We start from the raw sequence: 24,199 nt of genomic DNA, 5'->3' as shown, positions 1-24,199 counted from the left end.
AATCAAATGCACTGCACTACACAGCACTGGAACCATCATGGATACAACAGTCTGACCCACACTATAGTTATCAGCATTGCAGGGGATCCGGATAGAAATGACCTGGTTGTAATCGCCTTCAGAAAGGTTTAGAGCAGACCAGTCTCCTTACCAATTGTCCCCATACCGTCAGAACACTGGCTTTCCAAAGCAAAGCTCTCCCTAACAACTGGCCTACTACAGCCTTTGAAAATTATTTTTAACCAGCACACTGGGATGTCTGTAGCTTCTCCTTCAGAAAGTCCCAGAGGCCCTGCACACTGTTTATATCCAGCTGATGCAGCAACAGGTACAGCTCCCGCTCCTAGAGTTTTGCCACTGCTGCCTGCGTCCTGCATAAGCTACAGCATCCCCAAGAACCTGCCTCCACTGAGCTCTCACAATTGTGAATCCAATTTCTTTATTGTCTCATGTCACAAGAGCTATTGCATTGCCAGGTTGTTTTTTTTTTTTGGCTAATAAATTTCAAAGTAAAAATAGTAGTCACACACTGTAAAAACCATAAATCACGCGTGAAAGTTTTATACAGTAGAACAGACCATTATTATTTCATCCTTTCCTAACCCTTACACAATAACCACTCAGCAAGCATGCCAGAAGCTGAAAGCAACAAAATACTTCACATACAGCAGAGATAAGCAGGGAGGCAACTTAAAAAAAACATAAAAAGGAAATTTGGTTGAACAATGCAAGCCCTGTCCAAAGATCCAGCCTGCCACACATACTGTACAGCCTGTCCTCTGATTCTGCTCTCAGCAAACAGCCCTGCCCTGGCAGTCTGCCCCACACAAGTCCCAGCTCTCTTCCTGGGACACAGTCCTCCCACCAGTGTCACTGGGGCATATGCTTCTCCCACAGAAGCTTCTTCCCGGGCCTGACTGGTCCTGTGAACAGCCAGTGCTTTCTGCCTCCTGTTTCTACCTCCTACAGTGTGGCTGTATCCACCCACGGAGCTGATTGTTCTTCTTCAAGTACCACACCACAGCTGCAAAGCTTGTGAAAAAATCTGTCCTCTGTTCTTCTGGTATGAACAGAAAGAAGAAACTGTCTGTATTATCATCAATTTCACCACGAGAAATTACATTTCTGATGATGACTACTTAGCCATCATCTTTCACCTAGCTTCCTTACCCTGCAACATGGTAAGCAGGTTTAACAAAGCTTGATACAAGATTTTGAAACACATCTTTTGTAAAACTTCTATAATTTGTTTGGCTTAAATGTAAAAAAAACCCCAGATCCTCAGTTAGATATTAAAAATGAGCTTTATGGAACTAAAAGGATACTTAGAAACCAATTTGTATTTAACAATGGATACTATCCAGCTACAGTACAGAGAGCTAGGACTTTGCACAAACCATAGAAAAGCTGGGTTGACGTTTGTTTGGAAAGTTTGGGCATGCCAACTGGAAGGGTATGCAACTTTTGAAACTTAATGACTCAATCAGCATTTTGCATATGAAGAACTAGGTACAATTCTCCACTGCTGGATTACATGCCTTAAAGTTGTACAGAAATTATTACTAAATTGAAATGGCCGTTTTATTTTGTTGAAATACCATTAGCACAACTAGAAGAGTATACACAAACCGTGGTTCTTTGTTGTACATCAGAACAATAGTCAAGTTACTGTATTAACTGGATGGCTTTTGGCACTATCATACTCTAGACAGTCTGTCAGTAGTACAAAAAAATGCATTAAAAACTTTACACAGGGATTTTGAAACTGATCTGTTGCCCTTAAACTAAAGGCCTCAGATCTTTTTCTGCACTGAGAATAGATTAACATGAGAACTTTTGGGCCAGCACTCATCCTGCTCTTCAGTGAGCTCTGGAGCATGACTCATCTGGCAATACTTCATCTTCTAAAAACAATAGCTACTGTATCCATAAAAGACCAGCAAATAATCACAGCTTTGCTCCATGCTGATAAGTGATTACCAAAAATCACATGTATTATTTACATCCAATGTCTATTGATCCAAGGCTTCCCTGAACACAAACCGTACCAGGAGAGCCAATGTCAAACCCAGGCACCTAAGCGCCTTTGGCACTGTCTTGCTGACTCCTGATTAAGAATTAACACGTCTGTTGACAATTTGTCATTACTAATGACAGGTTTATAGTCCATTGTTTCCAGCTCTCTCAGCTTCTCCCAGCACAATGAAGAGGCTGCAGTGTGCCCCTGCAGAGCACACCCTGCCCTCCACAGAAGACTGGGCAGGGCCCCTGAGCCCCCACCACTGCTTCTGTGCTGGCTGGCACAACCTGCTGGTGGAGAAGAGCGGCAGGGTTAGAGCCTGGGGGTGACCAAACCCCACCCCGACACTCCAGCCCCCTGCAGCCAGCTGCCCCTGAGCCTGGGGCTGCCTCTGCTGCCACCCAGCTCCACCTCTACAGCTTGAAATGCCCTGGCAACCATTTAAGATTAGGCATTCAAAATGCAATAACCAACATTTAGAATGTGAAAACAAATTTGGTGTTCTCCATGTCACTGCTTCCTCTTTTTGCTCAGATGACTTGTTTTGGATACCACGATAATTACGTATTTCAGTTCTATCCTGTAATAGTACTGTAACACTTACAGTTCATTTTCTCTATGACATGGAGAGCACTTAATCAGGTTTTTAATAGGGAAACTGCCTGTGCAATAAATGAACTGAAAGTCCTGAGGAATAGTTTGCTGTATCAGTTTTGTAGTTTATTTTCTCTTTATATAGTTGAAACATCACACATTCCAGTTACAAACTTAGATGCAGAAAATGAAAGTGTATTTTTAAACATTTTAATTTTTTGTATCAGAATAAACCCACTGGATGAATACAAATCAGTAATGATTTATTGAAATACATATGAATATAAGCCAACTGATTAAGTTCTATTGATAGTATGTCACTGCTATTTTTATTTTCATCTAATTCCATTTTGTACTGGTAACAAGGAATCTCTATGCAGCAGTGATTTGGTTCTGGTCTTACTAGCTTCTCCCCCAACTGGTCAGACTGTGGAACTCTGAACCCTTCCCCTTTAAGAAACAGTGCACAACCTTAGGATGCAATTATGATCCCTTGAAAGATCTATTGTTCTGTGAAAGCATAAGGCACCTGCTTCCTCGTCCCAACTCCATGTCAGAGATCTGTCTCAGGGGAGTGGGAGAAGGGCTGGCAATGATTTAATTAAGAGTAAATTCAGGTAAACAAGGTCAGGCACCTATACATTATGGCATCACCAAATTAGCCTGTGTCATCTGGGTTAGAACACCCACAAATCATATTCTGGGCTACACAGTCAATGCTGTGAGCAGGCTAGTGAAGACTGTTAAGAAGTGTACCCTAGTGTAGACTTAATCCTAGAGGAGTACCGTAACTGTAACCCTTATTGTAATGATAAAGGACCCTGCTGCTGCTGCGGACAGGATGACATTGCTCTGGCTAAATGCTCTGCCAGGGTACAGGTTAATCCAGTCATATTACCGCTTGCACAGGTCCACATACATAAGCTCACCAGGTTCGAACAGTTTTGTTACTAAGAAACTGGCCATGAGGACCATCAGCATCTGAAGGCAAAAGGGCCAAATAAACTGGGGTCTCAGCCCCTTCATCTGGTGATTTAGTGGCGTTAGGACCTGCCATGTCTGTTCTTACCCATCCAGGGCAGCAGGCATTGAGGAGGATGTGGTCACCTTTTCTTTTCTCATTTAACATCCGGGCTTGAATCCTAGACAAGACTGTAACACCAATTTTGGATACCCCATAGGCAGTATTTGGCCAGCCTTCTTTCTCATGCACACTTTTCTTGGTATCTTCCACAAATTTGGTCATGAGTTCCACTAACTCATCCTCAGTGATCGTGTTGCTGCGAAACTTTTCCTGTAGTTCTCGGCTGCAGCCTCCCAGTGCTGAGCTACTTACCATACTAGAGACATTCACCACTCTACCTGGTGAAGGAGGATAAAGACTGATTACTTTTACAGAAATTAAACAAGCCCAGACACTGAAATGGGCTTGCTCTACAGTTATCTATTCACTTCTTAAATGAATGCCTGTAAAATATTTTGTGTAGGCTATTTTGCAGAGTTTCTGGAAGATCACAGTTAACTTAATGTCAAGTTTTTCCACTGAATTCTATTACAGATGGTAATTTAAGGTGTGAACCTACAAAAGCACTCTCAAACTTCAGGTATGCTTCCAGGAAATAGCCTGTTACAATCTGTAGGCATATTCATAGTAGTAAGTAGTTTTCTCAGTAATGGCAAACAGACTCTACTCTCAAAGTTCCAGTGGAAAACATTCTCACTTCTGCAACAGCTAAAGTGCTGTGAGAATGTACCTCAAAAGCCAGAATAATACAGAGTTCAACAAAAGCCATCTAGTTCTCAATGCACTGATACCATCAGCTTGTTTACAGAATACCTGAAGATTTACAAATCCCAGCATGCAAAACTGCCGTAAACAATTTATCTCCCACCACTTCAGTACCAAGGAACGAGTCAGCTGAATAAGTAATTCACTCATTTTCTCCAAAATAATGTTATACTGTTTCCTTCTTTCTTGCTAGTTCACAACCATTCAGGCAATGAACTAGAGCAGTGGTTCTCAACTTATGGTCCACAGACCCCTGGGGTGGGCTGCGACATCATCACAGGGGTCCATGAAGGCTTAAAGCAGGTGTGAAAGAGTGTTGATGCTATTATTTCAAATTTATATGGAATCGTTGCAATAAAGATATCATAATCTGTAAATGTGTGCATTTACAGATTAATTTATTTCCCCTTCTCTCCAAATTTGAAGGCTCTTCATGAGAAAATTGAAATAAATATCTGATGCAGTCTAGTGCTTTAAATCTTGAATTAAGTCTTGGTGGTCCGCAGCCACAGAAGGCATTTTAAAGGGGATCCGTGGTGAAGAAAAGGCTGAGAACCCCTGAACTAGGGAATCAACATAAGAATTTAGATCTTAAAAGCCATAAAAATTGATCTGTTTATGACTTTAATAAGCACACTTGTCCTTCACCCTCAGTACAAGAGGACTAGATTGCAATTTTGGCACTGTTTACTCTCTCCTCTGTTGGCCCCCAAAATTCATTTACTCTGTCCTTTTCTTCCTCCCTAGGGACTAACAGTTCCCAACTTCTCTCTCATGTACTTGACTTTTCTCTTAAAACCCTAGATGTATTTAAATGTTAGTATACACTACATTTCATTTATAGCAGGAAGCTTTGTTCAAATATCCATGAAAACATCTACTGATCACAAGTCTTGAAAAGATTTGTATTTAAAAAACCCCTTAGATTTAGTGTTGGTATTAAATCCAAATACCCTCCTTTCAAATCATCCATGCTATGTCAGTGGCATTCCATGGCACTTTCAGTGCTTCAGATTTTGAGAACAGGTACATTCTGCACAGGACAGTCATTCAAGGCGTACAGATTATTTGCATGTTGCTAACACCTCTACTATCAACGTATCTATATTCTTTGATCCTTGACCATTCTATTTACCCTTTTCTGGTAAAGTGTTTTCTTCTAGTTCCTCTTAACATCACCAAGTCACAGAAACTTAATGTACATCTTCAAGTGCCATTTATAACTATTATCACTACACATTTGCAAATACAGCAATGGCTGTGATCCATCTAGAGACAGACAAACAGCCTATTGAGGTTTCTTCAGCAGTAGCAAGAACAGGTATGCCACATCAAACTCCACTGAAACACTATTTTTAGTTACTTCCTTATCCTAGTTGTATCAACAAAACATCATTTCTGAAGCAAGAACAATTTATGTAGGCAGATACCACGGACAGAACGTGGGTAAATTTTCTATGTCTTCTTGAAGGCACCATGAGAATTCCACTTTAATCTGTAACAGAAGAATGCGACCAGCTTGAAAGTAGATTTAAATATACACAGCAGAGACATTTTGAGGATCAAGAGAGGCCACCTGTTCTCTCACCTACAGTACAGAAAGTTACATACCTCTTGCTATGGGACAGTGTGCATATGAGGCTGGACAGGATTTTCCCATTTAATGAAGATCAAAATTCATATGAAAGTATTTCTCTACTTGTTGTGTTACACTCACCATAAGGCTTCACAAGTGGCAACAATTCTGTGCAAACATTCCTGGTTCCAAAAAAGTTTGTCTTCAGTGTAACCTCTGCTTGGACCGCAAATGGAGTTGTGTCATGAACTTTTCATAAGAGGTGGTAGTGAGGGAGGGAAAAATAAATTAAAAAAACATCAGAACAGTACTACTATTTTAAAGGAAGTTACCAAACCTCAAAAGTTTCTTACTTATTTTTTCCTTTTATAACTAGCAAACAGGCATATGATCAATTAAAATATGATAAAAAAGCAACATCATTAAGACTCACATTCTTACTAATGAAAAGACTTATCTCTACAATATTATATTAATAATGCACTAATTATGTTTTCTATATGTTTATGTTTTCTGCTTCTACATCTTGACTCTTATGTTGTCATGTCTTGGGTTCTTAGCTAGGGCTTGAAATAAGAGCAGTGCCAAACTGCAACAAACACTGTAAAAGTTTCTATAAAGAATGCAGGAATAAGATTCGGTGCAGTCTGAAAAAAGCAAACAAAAAAACCCCAACTAACCCCAAAACTGATAGATACTCGTGTCATAAATCACCCCGTGAACTGACAGATCTGTGCTAACACAAGGAGAAGAGGGGGAATTAGCAGCTAGGAAAGGGAGCTGATGTAGGTAAGCATAAGCAGACCATGGAACTGCACTGTAAAGGTATGATTTCTTCAGACAGAATTGACAGCTTGCCACCATCAAAAGTGGGGTGGGATGTGCCATCAGCTGACAATTCGGCTCAGCAATAAGCCATATGCTATGCGTCCTCCACTTTGAGGGGGAAGTAAGAGTTAAAGTAACAGGACTCTTCCTCTTCTGCTACAGGCTCTCCCTCTGCAGTGATGAAGGCTACCTACACAGGTTAGGCAAGTCTTCACTTGCTGACATAGCCTAGAACTATGTCAGCTCAAAAGAGAAGCAGTAACGGGTCATTTAGTATTTAATGTAGTTGTGTTTTTATTGAAAAACACAGCTTTAATGACTCAACTCTCAAGCAATGGGCACCGATGGCATCAAGTTTCACAAATTGCTTGCATTTAAATCTGAGACATCAAGCCAGATCATGACCTATTGCAAGAGTTATGACAATGGGAGAAGAAACTAAAAACCTACACAATTCCAAATTCCTGCTTCCACACACACCTTGCAAGAGAGAAGCTTCCCTACACTCCAAAGCCTGTTTATTTGTCTAACAAGATATATTACTTGTAACATCTGATAAATACACACTCCCTTGATTTAACAAGCATTACTAGAAGAAATGTTTTCACAGAAGCTCATCTAGAAGGCAACCCACAGGTACATAATAATTTCACACATGAACAGTTTTTGCTGGACTAAAGACTTTTCTGGACTATTTGTAGTGCAGCACAAAACTAGAACAATAAATTTAATGGCAGATCTAATCTTTGACAGAGAGCCATAACACATAATACTACAATAAAGAAAGGAAAGCATAAATTCTAGGATGGTAGCAGAAACCTGGTGAGGCAAGAAGCGAGATTAGGTGGAAATGCTAATCTCAGAAGCAAGAATTAAAATCCAAAATATGAGATAAACATCACAGCAAGTTCTTACACAGGTGTTAAATCCTCTAGCCCCTGCATCAGACACTTGTACAACAACAGTTACAGCTGGCTCCTTTATCACATTTCTTAATTGTATTACCTATTGCTGACTCATAATTAAGTTGTCATCTTGAAAAAAAGTCTAAGATAAGCATCTGGAAGCAACTTCTGAATAGAAAAAAATCTACAATGTAGTAAAGGAAGTAACAGAAATTCCACTGCTCATTCTACTTCAGCTAATTATCTGTTCAGTGGTTTCACCATAATAAATCCAAGATCTCTCACAGATGACCTCTAGCAAATCTTGCTGCAATTTGAGGAGTTTTTATTTCACCTGCTCAGGTACCCACCTTGAGGGAGGCTACAGCTGCTGCAGTCAGCAACAGGAAACACACACTGCACTTCAGTTGCTGCAGTTGCAGCCCAGGCTTGCTCAAACTCACTGTCACTAGTAGGTTGAGCTAAGGCCCTGATCACAAATTGAAGAAATACTGGTCTGAGCACCTCCAGGTTTTATAAATCATAAGTGTAGACAGAGATACAATCTTTTAATGGTTGCTGCAAAGTTTTAACACATATCTTAAGCACATCCTGAAGCTCAGACAATTATATTGAGTTGCCTCCTATTAAGCTGTTCTTGAACACAAGCAATGTTCCTGCAAAGTACCATGCAAAATATATAGCAACTGGATTTCAGAACACGCTGCACTACCAGTTCACAAAAAGCTTCATCTTCAGCAGTAGGTGAGGTTTGATTCATACTACCTGACAGGCTTCCTTAACGCATGCTGTGAACAGAGGAGTCAGCACAACACTGTGCTTGAACAGTTACATATTCTAACAGGAGATCAGGCACAGAGATAAAAAAAAAAAAACCTCCACAAAACCAACAACCCAGAAAATATGAGAACAAGTTTGTATGGCAGGGAAATGAATTAGCAGTCGTGCTTGTGATTTGCTCTATCTGGAGCTAACATGATTTTCAACTTTTATAAACACTACAATGAAAATGCATTTTCTACCTTACAACTGCTGTCTTCCTCCCTTCCCTGCCTTCCTTTCCACTTGAAGATGAAAGGGTTAAATTCTTGCTCAGCAGAGCAAGATTTAGGTTAACTGTTCTATAGATAACTGAAGGGCCTGAGAAGGTTAAAGGTAAGTAAAGATGACAATTTCACCCGGGGCCAAAGGTTCTTTTTTATCAACTGAAATCCTTGCAGAGGTAATGCACAGAACAACGCATGAGGCTTGCAGAAAAGAGAAAACACAGATCCCCGAGTTACATGGCTGATATTCACATAGATGATGGGCTCCCATGGGCCTGGTGAAACTCAGGGGCACTGAGGCAAGTAAACCCAACTCTGCCCACGTGCACTGTGTGCCTAAAATATTTTCATGCTCTGTATGTGATGCAAATGCAATACTCCAGGGAAGCATCTTTACATGCACAGTTAGCTCAACAGATGCCATTTCACATTGCCCTCTTGTCATGCTTAAGAAGGTAGACAGCTTGCCCAGCCAAAGAAGCAGCATGTCATTGGCACATAAGTCCTGTATAAGAAAAAAATCCCCCATTTTTATCCTCCTCCTCACAGCTTTGTAGCACATAGGACTATGCCAGACAGTCTGCTTCCTACCTTTAAAAGCAATCCCTGCGTTGTTAACCAGCACGTTCAGCCCCCCATATTTCTCCTTTAGGAAGTCACGGAGAGCTCTGATGCTCTGCAGATCATCAATATCCAACTGATGGAAGAGTGCATGCAGCCCTTCCTCCTGGAGCTTTGCCACTGCTTCCTGGCCACGGCCGGGGTCTCGGGCTGTCAGGTACACGTCCCCTGGGAACTGCTTGCACAGAGCCCGCACAATTGCAAAACCAATCCCTTTGTTGGACCCGGTCACCACAGCCACCTGCATGTTGGACATCGTCCTCTCTGTATGTATGCCAAAGTGCCAGTAACTGCAAACAGCAAATGAGATAATTTCACACTCTGATGGACAAATACAGCTATCTGAAAATGGATTAAAGCATTGTTTCTTTAAAATCCTATTTAGAATTCCACTTTGAATTATGTAGAACTACATGAAAGTGCACACTAACTGTAACTTAATAAAGTAGCATTAAGTATTTGCAAAGAAATACGTTTGGTGTTAATGTTTTGAGTAAAATCCAAAGAATGATTGGGTTAAAAAACCCCACAAAACCGAAAGAAAGTTAGTCAATGACTAATCGCTTTAGTACTAAATTAACTTTTGATGGGGTTAAGCTCTTCTGCATAAACACTTTACAGGAATACCACTTTCTTCTTCTGAGGATATTCAACTGGTTCAGTTCAAGCACTGATGCAAAGATGGAAAAACTCAAGCTCAAAAAAAAGGGGAGAAGCAGCTTGATCTTCAAGTGTCAGGCAGGAGAACCAATTCTAGCGTTTTTAGAGGGAAACAGCGGACCATAGATTGACCACAATGCTGCTTCTGTTTAACACACCAGTCAGCTCTAGACACAAAACATGCTTGCTGGATTTTTTTCCAGACAGAGCGTATTTAAGGGTGCGCTTCCCCCATAAAAGCAAATTTAACTGCCCCTACCCTTCCAAATTAGCTTGTAACTAGCCACGAGCAGGCATCTAGCGAGGATGAAAGCTTAAGTTACTCCTAAAGGCCTGCCCATCTACTGACCGACTTCACCCGGGCCAAGAGCCACCCTTCCAGTTCATCACCGAGTCGCCACCCCGCTGCAAACCGGCACACGTTACTACGACCACCCCAGGGCCGGTTCTTCTCCCTAACGGGGACGCGAAGCAAACCCGCGAGCCACAACGAAGCCCGAGGCCTCAGGGGACACGCCGCTCCCCGCGGGCCCATCCGGGCCGTGACACGCCCCCCGCCGTGGGGCAGGCCCGGCGGGGCAGCCGGCGATCCCCCACCCACCCACCTCCCTCCAGCACGACGAACCTTTCCCGCTCGCTCCCCAGCTCTGGGCAGCGATGAGAGGACGAGCCAGGCGCCGGCCGCAGGCGATCACGCACAGCAGAGGGGCGGGAAAGGCGAACGCTCCTAAAATGGCGGCGGGGGAGCCCCGCCTCCCGCGGCGCGCAGGGGCGGTGCGGTGCGGCGCTGCCCGGCCCTGCCCGGCCCGGTGGCGGGCGGTGTGGCGGTCCCTGCGGCCGTCCCTCCGGCCTCTCCGACAGGTGGGCCGGCGGTGGGCTGTGCGGCCGTGTCCGCCTTTGCCCTCTCCCGCGAGTTCAGCCCGGGAGGGACTCGGGAGCCGGAGCCGCTGCCCAGGGGGAGATGGAGTTTGTCGTTACCCTGTTCGGTCTTGGCCGCCTGAAGATGCGAAGGGGCCCAGGCGGTCCGAAGCCGTGTTCGCTTCGCTCGGCCGAGCGGGGGTTTTGTTTGTCAGGCCGGAGGCGGGGAGCGGCCTAGTTTGTGCCGAGCTGGAGAGGGAGGTGGTGTGACAACATCCTCCTCGGCCCGGGGGCGCAGGGTGGTTGTGAGCCTCCTGGCGAGCAGCCTCAGGCTGCTGGGGGCGGGGGGCGGTGCTGGTGTGCCCGGCTTCCCGGGCGCGCCCCCATTCCGGGCAAAGCCTGCGCTTCCGAGGTTCGGTTGAAGGCGGTGTGGGTGAGGGGAAGCGAGATACAAGTTTCAACAACAGACTGAAGTCTAAGGACTCATAAGGTTGATGCAGTTTATCTCTCATGCACAGTGGGGGGTTGAGCGGAGGTGTAGCGTCACGGTGTTGTATGGGACTGGGGCTTTTGGTGGTGTTGGTGTGGGGTAAGGTTGCTTTCTGCCGGTATATGTGATCAGAGAGCTCTATTCTGCTCTTGTTATTGGAAAAAATTAAACCGCAGAGGCTGTTCATGCTAGTTAATTTTTTGTAATTGTAATATATTTGCCCTTTGAAAACTTGTAGTTCTGTGCATGTGAACACCAGCGTCTCATTTTCTTTAGAAGATTATACCTTGGCCAAGATGATGTTTGCAGATCAAGGCTTCCTGTCTTCATCCCTATCACCCACCCTCGTTCAGGGGTTTGCTTGTACTGCATTTTCTAAACTTGAAAGAGGCAGCTTGTTAAACAGTCTCTGCTTTCTCTTGCTGAGATAAAAGAAACATGAAGTATTTGAAAGTGACTTTAAATATTTTTAAGTAACTTTTTTTTTTAAATTTAGGTTGTCTAAATAAGGCAAAATCTTTTACTTAATATGAAGAAAAGCAGAGGTCGGACAGGTCGAAAGAGAAGAAGAAAACACTTCCAGAGTTTTATGGGTGGAGGTACTATCCGTGGAAGTATTACTAGATAATAAAATAACCAATTGTTTGCCATTTTGTGGTGTATATTTGTCAAACACTTTTGTGCTTTGAAAATAACGTTCATAAATGTTAACTTTTTCTATGCAGATATTCTAGCTTTATTTTAAAGTCCCAAGCAGAGCATAGTGAACTATTTTGGTAATGGTAAGCTCTCTTTTCTGGCTAATGGGAAGTACTATGTTGTTCTTAAATTACTTGGCCAGTGAATATACTGAATAACTTCTACAGTTCTGAGAGCTCCTGGTGCCCAGAGGCCCAGAATTTAGTAAGCTAGTTCAAGGGGAGCCTTTCTTGCTGTTCTGCTATGCGATACTAAAATGTCCAAAATACAGTTTTTCTGACTATACAGTAAAATTTTTCAATTTCCTTTCTTTTCCAACAGAGCGCTATTTTATAGCACTAACCCCCTATTTTTTATTTTTAGTAAACTGCAGTCACAAGCTGGAATACATTAAACTCAAGAAGTGGCTGAAAGACAGAGGATTTGAAGACGGTAATTTAAGGCCAGCAGAGTTCAAGGGTAATGTTTTAATTATTTATTGGTGGTACAAATTTCCAATTCTTCTAAGAATGTTGATTCCGGCTTTCATTTTGAATCACATGTCTGGCATCAGGAAAAAAGCCAGTTACTGTTAGTCTTTTAAAGACTTGTGGCAAATGCACATGAATGTAATTTAACATAAACAAGTAGATATGGTGGCCTGAAGTAGTGTAAACAGTTTCTTATGTAAAAATGATCGCATGTAAAACTCTTGTATGAGGATACTCTGGTATGCTGCAAAATATGCATACCTGTGCTGAATTCCTTGTAGAAATTGAGATTTTAAGTGTTGTTAGCACAGTTTGAAAGAAGAAAGTAATAGCTCTCTATAAGTGTTTCTCATATTGGAACCTAACTTTATTAGCATTTCTTCATCTTTTTTTCCCTGTGCAAGTTCAGCAACTCTAATGATACAGATAAGTAAAAGTTTTTAGAGCAGCTATTCACTTACTCAGTACTCTTTACAGTAAAGGTATATATTTGTATTTTTTCTCTTTAAGTAGACTGTTTCAAAAACTTTTGCAGTATTAGAGAGTAGAGCGAATAGGATGAATCAGGAAAATATTATAAATAGAAACTGTAAAGTTTAGTTAAAACTCTGAAACCAAGAAGAGCAGCCAGTGATGAAAGATATTTATAGAAAAATTAGGAAAAAGAAGTTGAGTAATTGCTAGAACTGGACAGCAAGTATTGCAGGGGATGCAGGGGAAGGGCTTTCACAGGGTCCTGAAAAATAAAAAGAGAATCAGAGAACAAAGAAATGAGGTATTTATCTGTAAAAATCCATAATTGGCTTTTGTGATTTGTAAGAGATAATGTATGTTCTTTTAGCACTTATCCTTGCTAGCCTGTTGATTTATTGCAGCTTATTGTAATCTCCTGTATTTTACATATGCACATGTATTTAAACATCCTCTTTGTTCCTACTTCAGATACAGGAAGAGGATTGATGACGACAAAACCTCTTCAGGTTAGTAATGTTGATTCTAATGCAAGAACTCCTCAGGTTCTTTTGTGATATAATGACTTTTGCAATAAGCAAAGCTCAAAATTCCAGACAAAGTCTTCACAGTCCCTGTTGTGAATGCAATTTCTGCTCTAATACCAAAATTTGCAGTGTTGGCGTATTTGTAAGATGATGTCCTGTGAACCCTGGGGGCTTGTTGGACGAAGGCATTCCAGTACTCATTTATAGACATTTAGTATGTAGTCTCGTGTTTCAGTTTAAGGCAATCAGTGGCTAACTGAAGCCAGAAGGAGCATGCCCCTGTTCTCCTGTTTGCCTTCTCCCTTAGCCACTGGCTCCCACAGCTGCCTTTGCACTGGCTATAGCAGTCTTCCCCATTGCATCAGGAAGGTAAACTAACAGAAAATGCTCTTTCAAAACATTATTAGCTTTGATAGCTTTGCTCCTTGTAATCTTCTGCCTTGATCAGACCAGTACTGGTACAAAGGGAGGAATGGCATGTCAACGTGGGGAGTGGAGGAAAGGGATGGGGCTTTTTAAGCAGCAGTTGGCTTTCGATTATCTTAGCCATCATATGAAACCATGGCTTCAACCTCACTTTGGTGGCCACCCTCTTTGTTGGTAGACCAACTAATAGAAACGTAATTTCTCAGATACTTCCAGCAGAAAAGGGGAGTAATAGAAAAAATACCTTGCCCTTCAGGTATTGGCACAGAAAGATGGAACTCTGACTGAAAGGTGTCTCTCAGAAAATAGCCTTGTTGGAGAAGTTTCCTAATTGCTATGAGAATAGTATATCATAATATCAAATAATGGGGAATCAGACCCAGAACCTTTTCCAAAATAGAGTAGAACAAGAAGTAGGAAGGAGATGCAGTGGAGAACTCATGTGTAGAGAACAGTGTAAGTTCTCATGCTGGTTCAGGGTTAGAGCCAGCAATTGGAAGATAGAGGCTCAGCTTATCATAGTGCTGGGAGTCTGCAGTAAGTGAAATGAGAGCTGGACTCAACTGGGCTTGAACAGGGTAGGAAAACTCATGAGAGGAGTCAGAACGGGAGAGTATTGACTTGATTCATGTCCTCTCCCTACAGGCACGGATGCATATGGCTCAAGCCAGGCACAAAGGCTAATTTACACACACAGCAACTTGGCAAACAAGGTCAGGATAGACATGACTTAAAATATCCCTACCCCATACTGCTATGTTGATAGAAATTCAGCTATTTGTGAGATCTAATCTGGAATATATCTCAGTACAAAGAAAGTGTGTAGCCAGGCAGCAAGCTTTCCATGAACAGCTAACTTTCTGCAGATCGCAGTTCCTAATGACTGCAATTGTATTCATTTCCTAGACTGTGACTGTCTTAAAACCATGCAAGTTTCCATCAAGTTCAACATCACATCTGTTTGCTTCCTGACATTAGTGTTCTCTGAGGAATGTCTCTCTGTTCAGAAATTGTGTAGTAGATGAGTCATTTACACTTGACCTTTACTATTCTTTGTGTGTGATTGGTTTTTTTTTTCCTCCCTCAAAGGCAGGGGATCTGATTATTTCATTGCCTGAGAAATGCTTACTCACCACAGGCACTGTCCTTAGTAGCTCCTTGGGAGAATACATTATGAAGTAAGTGAAAAGTGACACTTTAGGGGCATGTTGGCATTTACTGTGGGTTGCTTGTTAGAAGATTAATAATCTGAAGTAGTGGTAGGGCTTTAAACTGCATACCCCAACTTGTATGTGTATTTCTTGTGGACTTCATTGCATATGGAGTGCTCAGATAAGTAAGGTTTGGATGCAGAGCATCCTTTTTTAGCTAAGCAGAGTTGGAGGGATGGTACAGGCTTGAACTTGGCCTGCTTCTAGAGCCAGCTTAGACCTAAATGTGAGTTATGAATGGTTTCTTGGGAATTTGTGAATATGCTTCAAAAACCAACCCAAGAGGTGAACCTGTTGGTAACGACAAACCAGCTTTTATAGCCCCTTTGAAATCATCAAAAGGACTTGGAGATGAACTACAAAGAAGTTTGTAATAGAAGCAATTGATAACATTTTAAAGAACTAGGAGAGATAAAATGCTGCTACATCCATTTCCTATCTCACCTTCTGTGTGTCTGCTGTGTTGTTATTTTTATTTTATTTTCTAATAGATGGAAGCCTCCTGTATCTCCTTTGATAGCACTGTGCACATTTTTAATAGCAGAGAAGCATGCTGGTGAGAAATCTCTGTGGAAGCCATATCTTGATGTTTTACCCAAGACATACACTTGCCCCGTTTGTTTGGAGCACGATGTAGTAAGCCTTCTTCCTGAACCTTTAAGAAAGAAGGCTCAGGAGCAGAGAACGACGGTCCATGAGTTGTACATGTCTTCCAAGGCTTTTTTCTCTTCCCTGCAACCTGTGTTTGCTGAGAACACAGAAACTATTTTTAACTACAGTGCTCTAGAGTGGGCTTGGTGCACTATTAATACCAGGACAATATACATGAAACATTCACAGAGGGAATGTTTTTCTCTTGAGCCAGATGTTTATGCATTGGCACCGTATTTAGATTTGCTAAACCACAGTCCAAATATTCAGGTAAGAAACTAAGAATAGATCACTGAATTTCTTTACTTGCAGATGCACTATCTCAATACAATATGCATTTATGTGATGGATTAAGAGTGTCTGGAAGTCAGTGAGAGGTCGCATAGTGGGAAAAATATCTATTGAGGACACGTGCAGGCCAAGTACTCGCAGTTCATATATATGGTGGAGCTTGTTATTCAGCCCAAGGCAGCTGAGTAAAGATGATTTAAATGTTTCAGTTTATGTAGCAACGCAAAGTTACAGGGAGGGCCCACAATGGCTAGGTGAGATTTGTATCCACGGTAGCTATTTACAAGTGCCACTTGTACGTAGAAATGTACTTTGCTCTCCCGAAAGGCTCAGCTCCTGAGACAAATCTCAAGTTACGTGGTCCCTGTGTTACTTCACCTTTGGATGAAACTTCTGAGCAGCCTTAGGAAAGTGTGTAGAGCAGTTCCACCTTATGTCAGGGACTGTGTGCCAAGACAGAATTGGGACAGAACAAAAGCAGCCAACTCTGCATGAAGGCATCTTTATTTGCAGATCTGGGGCCTCTGCAATAAGTCTACACAGTGGGTGGCACATCCTGCAGATTAAGATTTTGAGGTTTGTTCTTCTTCATACTAATGGGTTGCCTTTTCAGACATCTGTAACACTACCTGTTTTCTTCCAGTGTTAAAGAAGTGTTCCGTCCTGTTGGTTTTTAATGTTCAATGTCTGATTCCTTTTTTCACCCTGTCTTTCTGTCAGGAGTAAAATTTTTTTAAATTATTTTTAACTTCTTGAAGGTAAAAGCTGCATTTAATGAACAGACAAGAAGCTATGAAATTCGGACAAATTCACAGTGCAAAAAATATGAAGAAGTATTTATCTGCTATGGGCCTCATGATAATCAGCGACTGCTACTAGAATATGGATTTGTTGCCATGGATAATCCTCACAGCAGTGTTTATGTCTCATCAGGTTGGATTTGTAGATTCTCTTGACATTGCAAGGCACAATAGTAGAGAACAAAGCATGTGAGTGTTTTAATATCAGTAAAAGGGATAACTAAAGGATGCTAAAGTAGTTCACACATGCGCATATACATATATGCCCAATGCACAGCATACACAATGCGTATTAAGGCATTATAATATTTCTCTTTAGTACCATCAAAACATTTGTGAGTATTTCCAAGAAGTGGAATAGGGGAATAGGGTTTGATACAACTTTGAACTGAATAGAATTTAAGGTTTAAATTTGACAGTGTTCTCTGGTAACTTTTCCTTTTGTAAAACTGGGATTCTTTTAGCAGCATATACATAGAGATTCCAACTGGATGTCTTAGGTTGTACCATTGTCTTCAGGCTTGAAGTCCCGATCCCCACAAACTGGAATTTCCAAGAGTGGCTCGTGACTTCAGTTTGAGTCAGAATTTCCATTATAAGGATACAGTCCTGGAGATTACTGATGGCTTTTGAGAAGTAGATGTGTTTCTGATTACATTAAAGTTCACCAAAATATAGCAGGATTTGTCTTTGTCCTGTAGCTACTTGAAAAGTTGGTTGAAATGTCATTTTGGAATTGAGGATTGTAGTTTCTTCTACATACCTTTTATTTAAATATCTAAAATGTGTTTTTATGCAGATACTCTCCTCAAATATTTTCCACCACTGGACAAGCAGAGGAATGCAAAACTTTCCATTCTAAAGGATCATGATTTCTTAGAGTAGGTGTATGGAGTTTTTTGTTTCCCTGTGAGATTTTTTTTTTTAAAGTTTTTCTGGGACTCAGATTTTGCTTATAGTATCAAAACCAGCCTATTTATTTGGGTTTTTAACAAACCTATTTGCTTGCTGTTTTCTCTGGTTCTAAAGAGCAGATCTTCCCTTGACACTTGTCAGGAAGCTATCATGCTGTAGAAGACCACATATACTTTCTGCTCATCAGAAACTACTCATCACTTCTGACTTTTTAGAAACCTGACCTTTGGATGGGATGGACCATCTTGGAGACTCCTCACAGCCCTCAAGTTGTTAAGTCTCAGAGCAGATGAATTGTAAGTTTCAGTACTCTGAATATTTAGACGGTGTGCATGTGCTGTTTTCCTTTATTCGCTCTTTGCTGGCTGTGTGTGAGATACTGGAATGATTATTTTGGATCTCCCGTGTCTATCTCATTGAGTCCAGTTGAGAATTGAAAAGAAGAAAGGCAGAGAGCACCATATAATGTAAAGTCATTGCCTATTTGCTGCTTTGGTCTTTTGCTTTCTTGTATTAAATACTAGACACACCCCACTGTTTTCCCTTTCTATTTCAATAACGAGATAGTACTTTAAATTCAGACTCCAGTCCTTTTTCCTGTTGGTTTGATGGGACTTTAAATGCTGTTGACCTTTGTTGATTTCTTTGAAGCATGTGTTCCACAGACCGCTTCTGAAATTCTGGGGCCAAGTAGGTTGCTGAAATTAATCTTCAGTGACTGTCAGCACAGGTTTAATCATTTGTTCCAAATGGCAAATCTACCTCAAACAGCATTAATAGAAAATGGTTACCTGGGCTTTGCTTGTAATAGTAAATTAAAAAAAAAAGTTTTCTCTTCTTCAAAGCTGTTTATGCTTTGAAGATTTATTGCTGAGTGGAATAAGTTGATTAAAAGAACTAAAAATAAATCCCCATGATACAGGTTTCATGCCCAGGTGAGGTGACATTTAGCAGAAGCTGTGCTAGTGAAGTTCAGAGTGAATAGCTTTTATCCCTCACTGGTGATGCTGAAGTTGGTGGCAGCATGGCAGAGCAGTAAAGACCAGAAGCATTGGTTTAAGTGTGGCCTGTGTCTTTGGCCGAAAGGGTAGGGGTACAGGACTGGAGCCACTGCTCCAGACCATTAAATCTCTCTTCTCTTTTGCTTGCCTTACCAGTTTCATGTCTGAATGCCCTGCGCCTTTTTCACGTATGCTAACCTTACTTGCCTTACACCACTGATGTTATTCTTAGCGTAACCATATGTTTATCATTCAGCTGGGAAATACAGCAAATGATTGTGTGATGTTCAAACATTTTGGTTCTAGTACGTGCTGGAGGAGAACTCTGCTTGGTGATGTAATTTCAGCCAGAAATGAACAGCAGACTTTGAATATAACAGCAAAAATATGCCATTTTTTAATAGAGGAGACACAGCATGTCCTTCTCCAGGTAATTTGACTGAAAGAACAAGGTAACCCAAATTCCTTTCTCTCTTAGCATAAATGTACAGCAGTGTAATTTTTGGGGGTGAGAACGAGCAATGGAGGGAATTGACTACAGTGGGGTAGTGTAGAATTTTTTTCCAGGATGACTGACAGCACTGAATTGCTCAGCAGGATTTGTGGCAGCAGCAAAGAAAGGAACCATGTTACAGAGCTTATATGAAGTTCTGTAAACAAATGAGAAGTATTTAACCTTTCTCTGCCTACAGTATCAATGTGTTTGTTGAGGTTACCTTTTGAAAGAAAATGCAGATTTGTATGAGGTGGGCACATAAGATGTTGCAGACCTGCTGAGAGTGCCTTTTTGCAGAAAGAACAAGGCACTTGACTGTGTGTTCATTAAAGCCAGTCAAATCAAGTGAACTACTCATTGCCTCACTACAGTTGCCTGTGAGGGAGGTCTGTGCTCTTAGAAAAACAAACTCTCCTTTCTTTCTGAATTTTGGCAAGCAAATGTGTACTTAATGTCAAGTTGAATAGCTATCATGGAAAAGGGTTATTAAAACCACGCTTTTGCAAAGGAAACTCGTATATGCACAGAGTATGAGGTGAATCTGGTCTTGAGCAACATCTTGCATATAGTATGGACCTAAGAGCCTGATATTGGGTAAGCATTTCCCTACCCTTCCTCTCCTTGTTTTTGACCTGCTTCCTATCCACATGATGATTTTTTTCCCTCCCTCCCCATTTTTTTTTTATTCTTTTACAAATACAATTTATCTTATGGAATATTAAAATAAATACTATTTTGACATAGTTCGTGGAATCCCTACCACAGATAAGCTTTCCACAAATTTTATGTTCATGTCCTATATTAAATAAATTTTGAGTAATTTCATCCTGCTTGTGTACATTTCAGATTTCCCAGTTGAAAAGGAACAAAGAGAACCTCAAAAACCACCTGGCTTTGGTAGAAGCACTACGCTTGGAAGATTTGAAGATATTACAAAAATCAGCTGAGATTGTTTGCAACTTGAATATTGCAACAACTTGATGTATCTGTAGCTGTGATAGCTGTGGCTGATTGGATTTGTTTTGTCATGGATGTGCCTTGCTCAACTGTTTTAGTGGACCTGAGCAGCAAAGAATAATATAAAAAGTCATCAGAATATGCCTTGTTTTATTTACGGGGTCACCCGGGACCCAGAGTCTTATTTTGGTCTTTGCTGACTTCTTCAATAATACAAAAGATTAGCCCAAATGATGGGGGGAGCACAGGTGGCTTTCATCACATCTCACTGAAACCATGGCTGCTGTGAGCAAAACAGCTTCTGGGGTAATTTGAGCAGCCCCAGGACTGTGGGCTCCAGCAGTCCTAGACTTTACAGCTGCCTGTGTGGCTATAAGTGTGAATTGTAGGGTCAAGCAGATACTCCTCAGCATGTATTTGAACTCTGGCACTTGGAGAGGAAGAGGACAGAGCCGCTTGTATTTGCCGTGTACTGATCCTTTACTTTTTCCCTGAGATCTGTACATGTCTCCAAGTTTTAGCAGTACATGTAATGCCTGTTCACTGGTGGAGTAATAAGTGCAGACTAGAGCACAGATCAGCCCTGTTGTGACCAACTCCAAATCATTCCCTTCGCAGTTTCAGCCCAAGTGTTTCTTGAATGTAAGTAAGTGTGAATTTCCCTCCTTTACTCTCAAAGGTCCCTCTAGACACACTAGTTTGTGTTCTGACTCCTGGTGGGAATGAGAATTGTAAGGATATGTCACTGAACTCTTGTTTCTTGTTTGGAAGACTACCCAGGCAATTAATTGTGTTTCCATTCAGTTCTGGTGATTACATTGAGAAATGTTCCTATCCTGTCTACAGGGAGATAGTCTCATGAGCAGCCTTTCAGTATTAGTTCTGCTTAAGTATGGAGCTTGAGCTCTCTGTTTAGAGAAGAGAGAGACTTCTTCAAAGGGCATTTCAGGGCAGGACCCTTACATAAGCTGTACAAACTTAATTGTGGTTGTGTTGTGATTATTTTCCATTCTGTGGGGAATCACATTTCATATAATTTTTCATTACTATTTTTAGCATTTTTTAAGAACTGTGTTTTTAAAAAGTTTATTTTTGTAAACATATTGCTTCATGTTCTACAAGACTTCTCTTTGAAATAAATGAAATTGTATACAGCATTAAAGGCATTCTAGCTAATAATATAAGGAAAAAATGCAACAGGTGAAAACTGTGAAGTATTCAAGCTCAAATGCACTTTCAGACTTTCTTTGGTACCTTGTCAACAAAAATGTTGTTGTGTAAACTGGCTTGGATTTGAGGATTCCAGGGGTTTTCCCTGCTTGCTTTTTTTTTTTCTGTCTCAGTCTATTTGAGGCAGGAAGTGTCTTGATACCTGGAGCACTGAGAAGGGCTCTTCCTTACACAGAAGGGTATGTTGGTTTATGTTCAAAAGACTGGGGGACCTGAGGATTGTAACAAGCTGTTACACAGTTTCCAAAAGCAAAAATTCTTGGTTTTGAGGTGCCATCTTCATAACCTCTTCTGAGGATTTGGAGATTCTGAAAATAAGCTTTTTTCTGCCTTGTTTACCCTAATGCACTGAGACTTTTATACTCTTGGGCTTTCTGTATTGTTCACGTGGGGATGCTGACAGTTTGTGGTTACTCTACATTTTGGAGCAGAGGGCAGGGTGAATGGGGTAGGAGAGGAGCAAGTGCTCTCTGGAGCTAGAAGCACATTTCTTACAACCTTTGTGCCAACTTACTTTCATATTTGCCTAAACGGGGGTTTTAACCCTTGCAAGTCACTTGGCACCATATTTTATACTCCAGTCAGCTCCATTCTGAAGTACCTCCTGGGATGAGATGACTGTCTAGATTTGGGAATTCAATCTCTGCTGATCTCACCAAGGGCAATTCTCATCTCGCGTAAGGGTCCTTCTGTACTGCTGAATCTGACTACAGCGGAGATAAGCGGGGCTGAGCCCCTGACGCTGTGGCTGTTGCTCATTAATTTTGATCAGGTCTGCAAAAAGGTCTACAGAAGTCATGGGTGACATGAAGAGGGTGGTTGGTGACTGAGCATTCACAGTACAAGAAGGAAGGGCTTTCAGAGGAAGATCGAAGAAGGTGGGCTCAGAACTATCAGAAAGTTGTGACAAATCTATTGATGTTACTTAGGAATATGGATGCAGAAGTTGACATGGGTGCAGAGCACATACAGAGGGAAGACAGAGCTGTTGGCCGTTCCCAGCCAGCCAAACAACTTTGGTCTTACACAGTCCCCTGATCTCAAAATACTTGGAGGTTGGGAGGATATTGATGGCAAGTATTGTATATGTTTGCCCTATGCTTGCTCTCTTAGGGTGTTGGTGGACACTGTGGGAAACTCTACTGGGCTAGAGGGATTCTTGCTTTGAACATGTCCCGCACTTTTGATGGTTACAATTGAACTGTTTGACCTCTTCCTTTTAATAAAAATGTTTTCATTCTCTAAGCATAGATGTGTTTCTTATGTTATAATTTTATAATGAGATGGTACCAAAGTTAAAGAAGATAAGGATGGTTTTGTTTGTTTGTTTTTCTGGACATGGCTACTTTAAAAACAACTTCTGTATGATGCGTCTTGCAAAGATGGATACTAGGTTGACAGAAGTTTATTTGCTTCAGTATTGCACTATAGACTACACATTTATACCAGGTGGTTTGAATATGGGCTCTCCTTCTGTAACTCCTACACATCCTCCAGAGTGTGTAGGAAGGGGATCTGGCAGGGCAGGAGAGTAGGCAGTATGAATTGCTTGTCTGTCTCTTGCATGTAAGCACAGCAGTAATCCCCCAGCTTTACCTTAAGCACTGTAGCAAGTGTTCTGAATAGAGCCATGTGTCTAATGTCAAAGACAAAATCCTGCATGAATAAGCTATGGAATGGGAACTAGTGCTTTTGTGGCACACATCAATAGCAACAGATTTTTAACAGGAATAAAACTGTAATACAGATCATGATCTAGCATTTATATATATATATATATATATGCCTAGTCAGCAAAAGCTTAAATTCTTTTTTGAATCAAACCTAAACTATGTGCAAGATCGAGCATCCTAAGCTGGGCTAAGAAGAAGTAACTGATCTGGGAGCGCTCTCCAGCTGTCTTACGGAACAGTAAATCAAGTTTTCAAAGAGTGAAGATGCTGTCTTTCAGCTTCTACTTTAGAGCCCCTTTGAGCTGCAAACATCTTAATCACTTTGCTTTAGTGACATGCTGTTAACATTTGGCTCTGTCTGTTAGTCTAAGAAGAGATTTAGCTGAGATCTTAGTGTGGAAAGACTGCATTTCCCCTCTTCATATAAATTTGCTTTCAGATTGTATCTGCAAATCTCAGCAACAGTAGCAATAAACCACAGCTTTCTACTGTTAGGAATACAAAGCTTATATAGATCGTGGCAGTGAGCTAGGTTCTCTTCCAGCTTGTGCAGTATTACTCAAAGAAAGCTAAAGTAGTACTGCATTTTGTGACTGCAGTGAAGACACTGGTTTTGGGTAGGTATAATGAGGGAAGCTTTATTTCTTGTGATAACAGTGCGAGACACAAATAGCACAGCTTGATTTTTTTTTTTTTTTTTTTTCTTCTTTGAGAGGAGGGATTTGATTCAGTGCAGTCTGAAGTCACTGAAAAATGATGAACATGAAACATCATGACAGTATCTTTCCTGTGTCAATTTATGTAAATACAGCATGTATTTTCTTTGATCTTCTACAGTTTTCCTCAGCTGTAATGTGTGGAGATCATCCATCATTGCTAAGTGCCTTTAGACCTGTCTGTTTCAGGACAAGATAAGGGAGTGTCAACTCTCATACCCTAATAATTAAAGCTTTTAGATACACTATGAGAATATTTCAAAGATGACATTCCCAAA

The 24,199-nt window shown here is 41.1% G+C and overlaps 2 protein-coding genes across 5 annotated transcripts; one reads left to right on the top strand and one right to left on the bottom strand.

The window, feature by feature from the left end:
- Positions 1-2,723: 2,723 nt before the first annotated feature.
- Positions 2,724-10,905, bottom strand: LOC141959467 (carbonyl reductase [NADPH] 1-like). Its single transcript, XM_074903572.1, has 4 exons — positions 10,665-10,905; positions 9,350-9,669; positions 6,121-6,228; positions 2,724-3,976 (listed from the first exon to the last, which is right to left on the bottom strand). The coding sequence occupies exons 2-4, from the start codon at positions 9,633-9,635 to the stop codon at positions 3,540-3,542; spliced, it is 831 nt and encodes a 276-aa protein (XP_074759673.1). The 5' UTR covers positions 9,636-9,669; positions 10,665-10,905; the 3' UTR covers positions 2,724-3,539.
- On the top strand, positions 10,821-20,441 carry SETD4 (SET domain containing 4). 4 transcript variants are annotated; one of them, XM_074903546.1, is made up of 11 exons: positions 10,821-10,900; positions 11,884-11,986; positions 12,450-12,545; positions 13,499-13,536; positions 15,070-15,158; positions 15,683-16,112; positions 16,892-17,066; positions 17,733-17,814; positions 18,064-18,144; positions 19,156-19,279; positions 20,192-20,441. In XM_074903546.1, the coding sequence occupies exons 2-11, from the start codon at positions 11,917-11,919 to the stop codon at positions 20,324-20,326; spliced, it is 1,320 nt and encodes a 439-aa protein (XP_074759647.1). In that variant the 5' UTR covers positions 10,821-10,900; positions 11,884-11,916; the 3' UTR covers positions 20,327-20,441. The 4 variants fall into 4 exon arrangements, 3 of the variants coding, with proteins under 3 accessions (XP_074759647.1, XP_074759639.1, XP_074759659.1); XM_074903538.1 differs by having other exon boundaries at positions 10,828-11,387; XR_012633445.1 differs by lacking the exon at positions 20,192-20,441 and having other exon boundaries at positions 10,828-11,387; positions 17,963-18,144; positions 19,156-19,200.
- Positions 20,442-24,199: the final 3,758 nt, after the last annotated feature.

Source organism: Athene noctua, chromosome 1, assembly GCF_965140245.1.
Source record: "Athene noctua chromosome 1, bAthNoc1.hap1.1, whole genome shotgun sequence".
Taxonomy (NCBI): Eukaryota; Metazoa; Chordata; class Aves; order Strigiformes; family Strigidae; genus Athene; species Athene noctua.
Note: the sequence above shows the minus strand (reverse complement) of the source record. Positions and strands in the feature narration are given on the sequence as shown.

Coding starts and splice junctions, on each gene's coding strand:
- LOC141959467 (XM_074903572.1), bottom strand. CDS start 9,635: ATGTCCAACATGCAGGTGGCTGTGGTGACCGGGTCCAACAAAGGGATT. Junction 6,229..9,349: donor CGCAGGGATTGCTTTTAAAG/GTAGGAAGCAGA, acceptor TCTTATGAAAAG/TTCATGACACAACTCCATTT. Junction 3,977..6,120: donor GCCACTTGTGAAGCCTTATG/GTGAGTGTAACA, acceptor CTCCTTCACCAG/GTAGAGTGGTGAATGTCTCT.
- SETD4 (XM_074903546.1), top strand. CDS start 11,917: ATGAAGAAAAGCAGAGGTCGGACAGGTCGAAAGAGAAGAAGAAAACAC. Junction 15,159..15,682: donor TTGGGAGAATACATTATGAA/GTAAGTGAAAAG, acceptor ATTTTCTAATAG/ATGGAAGCCTCCTGTATCTC. Junction 17,067..17,732: donor CAGTGTTTATGTCTCATCAG/GTTGGATTTGTA, acceptor GTTTTTATGCAG/ATACTCTCCTCAAATATTTT.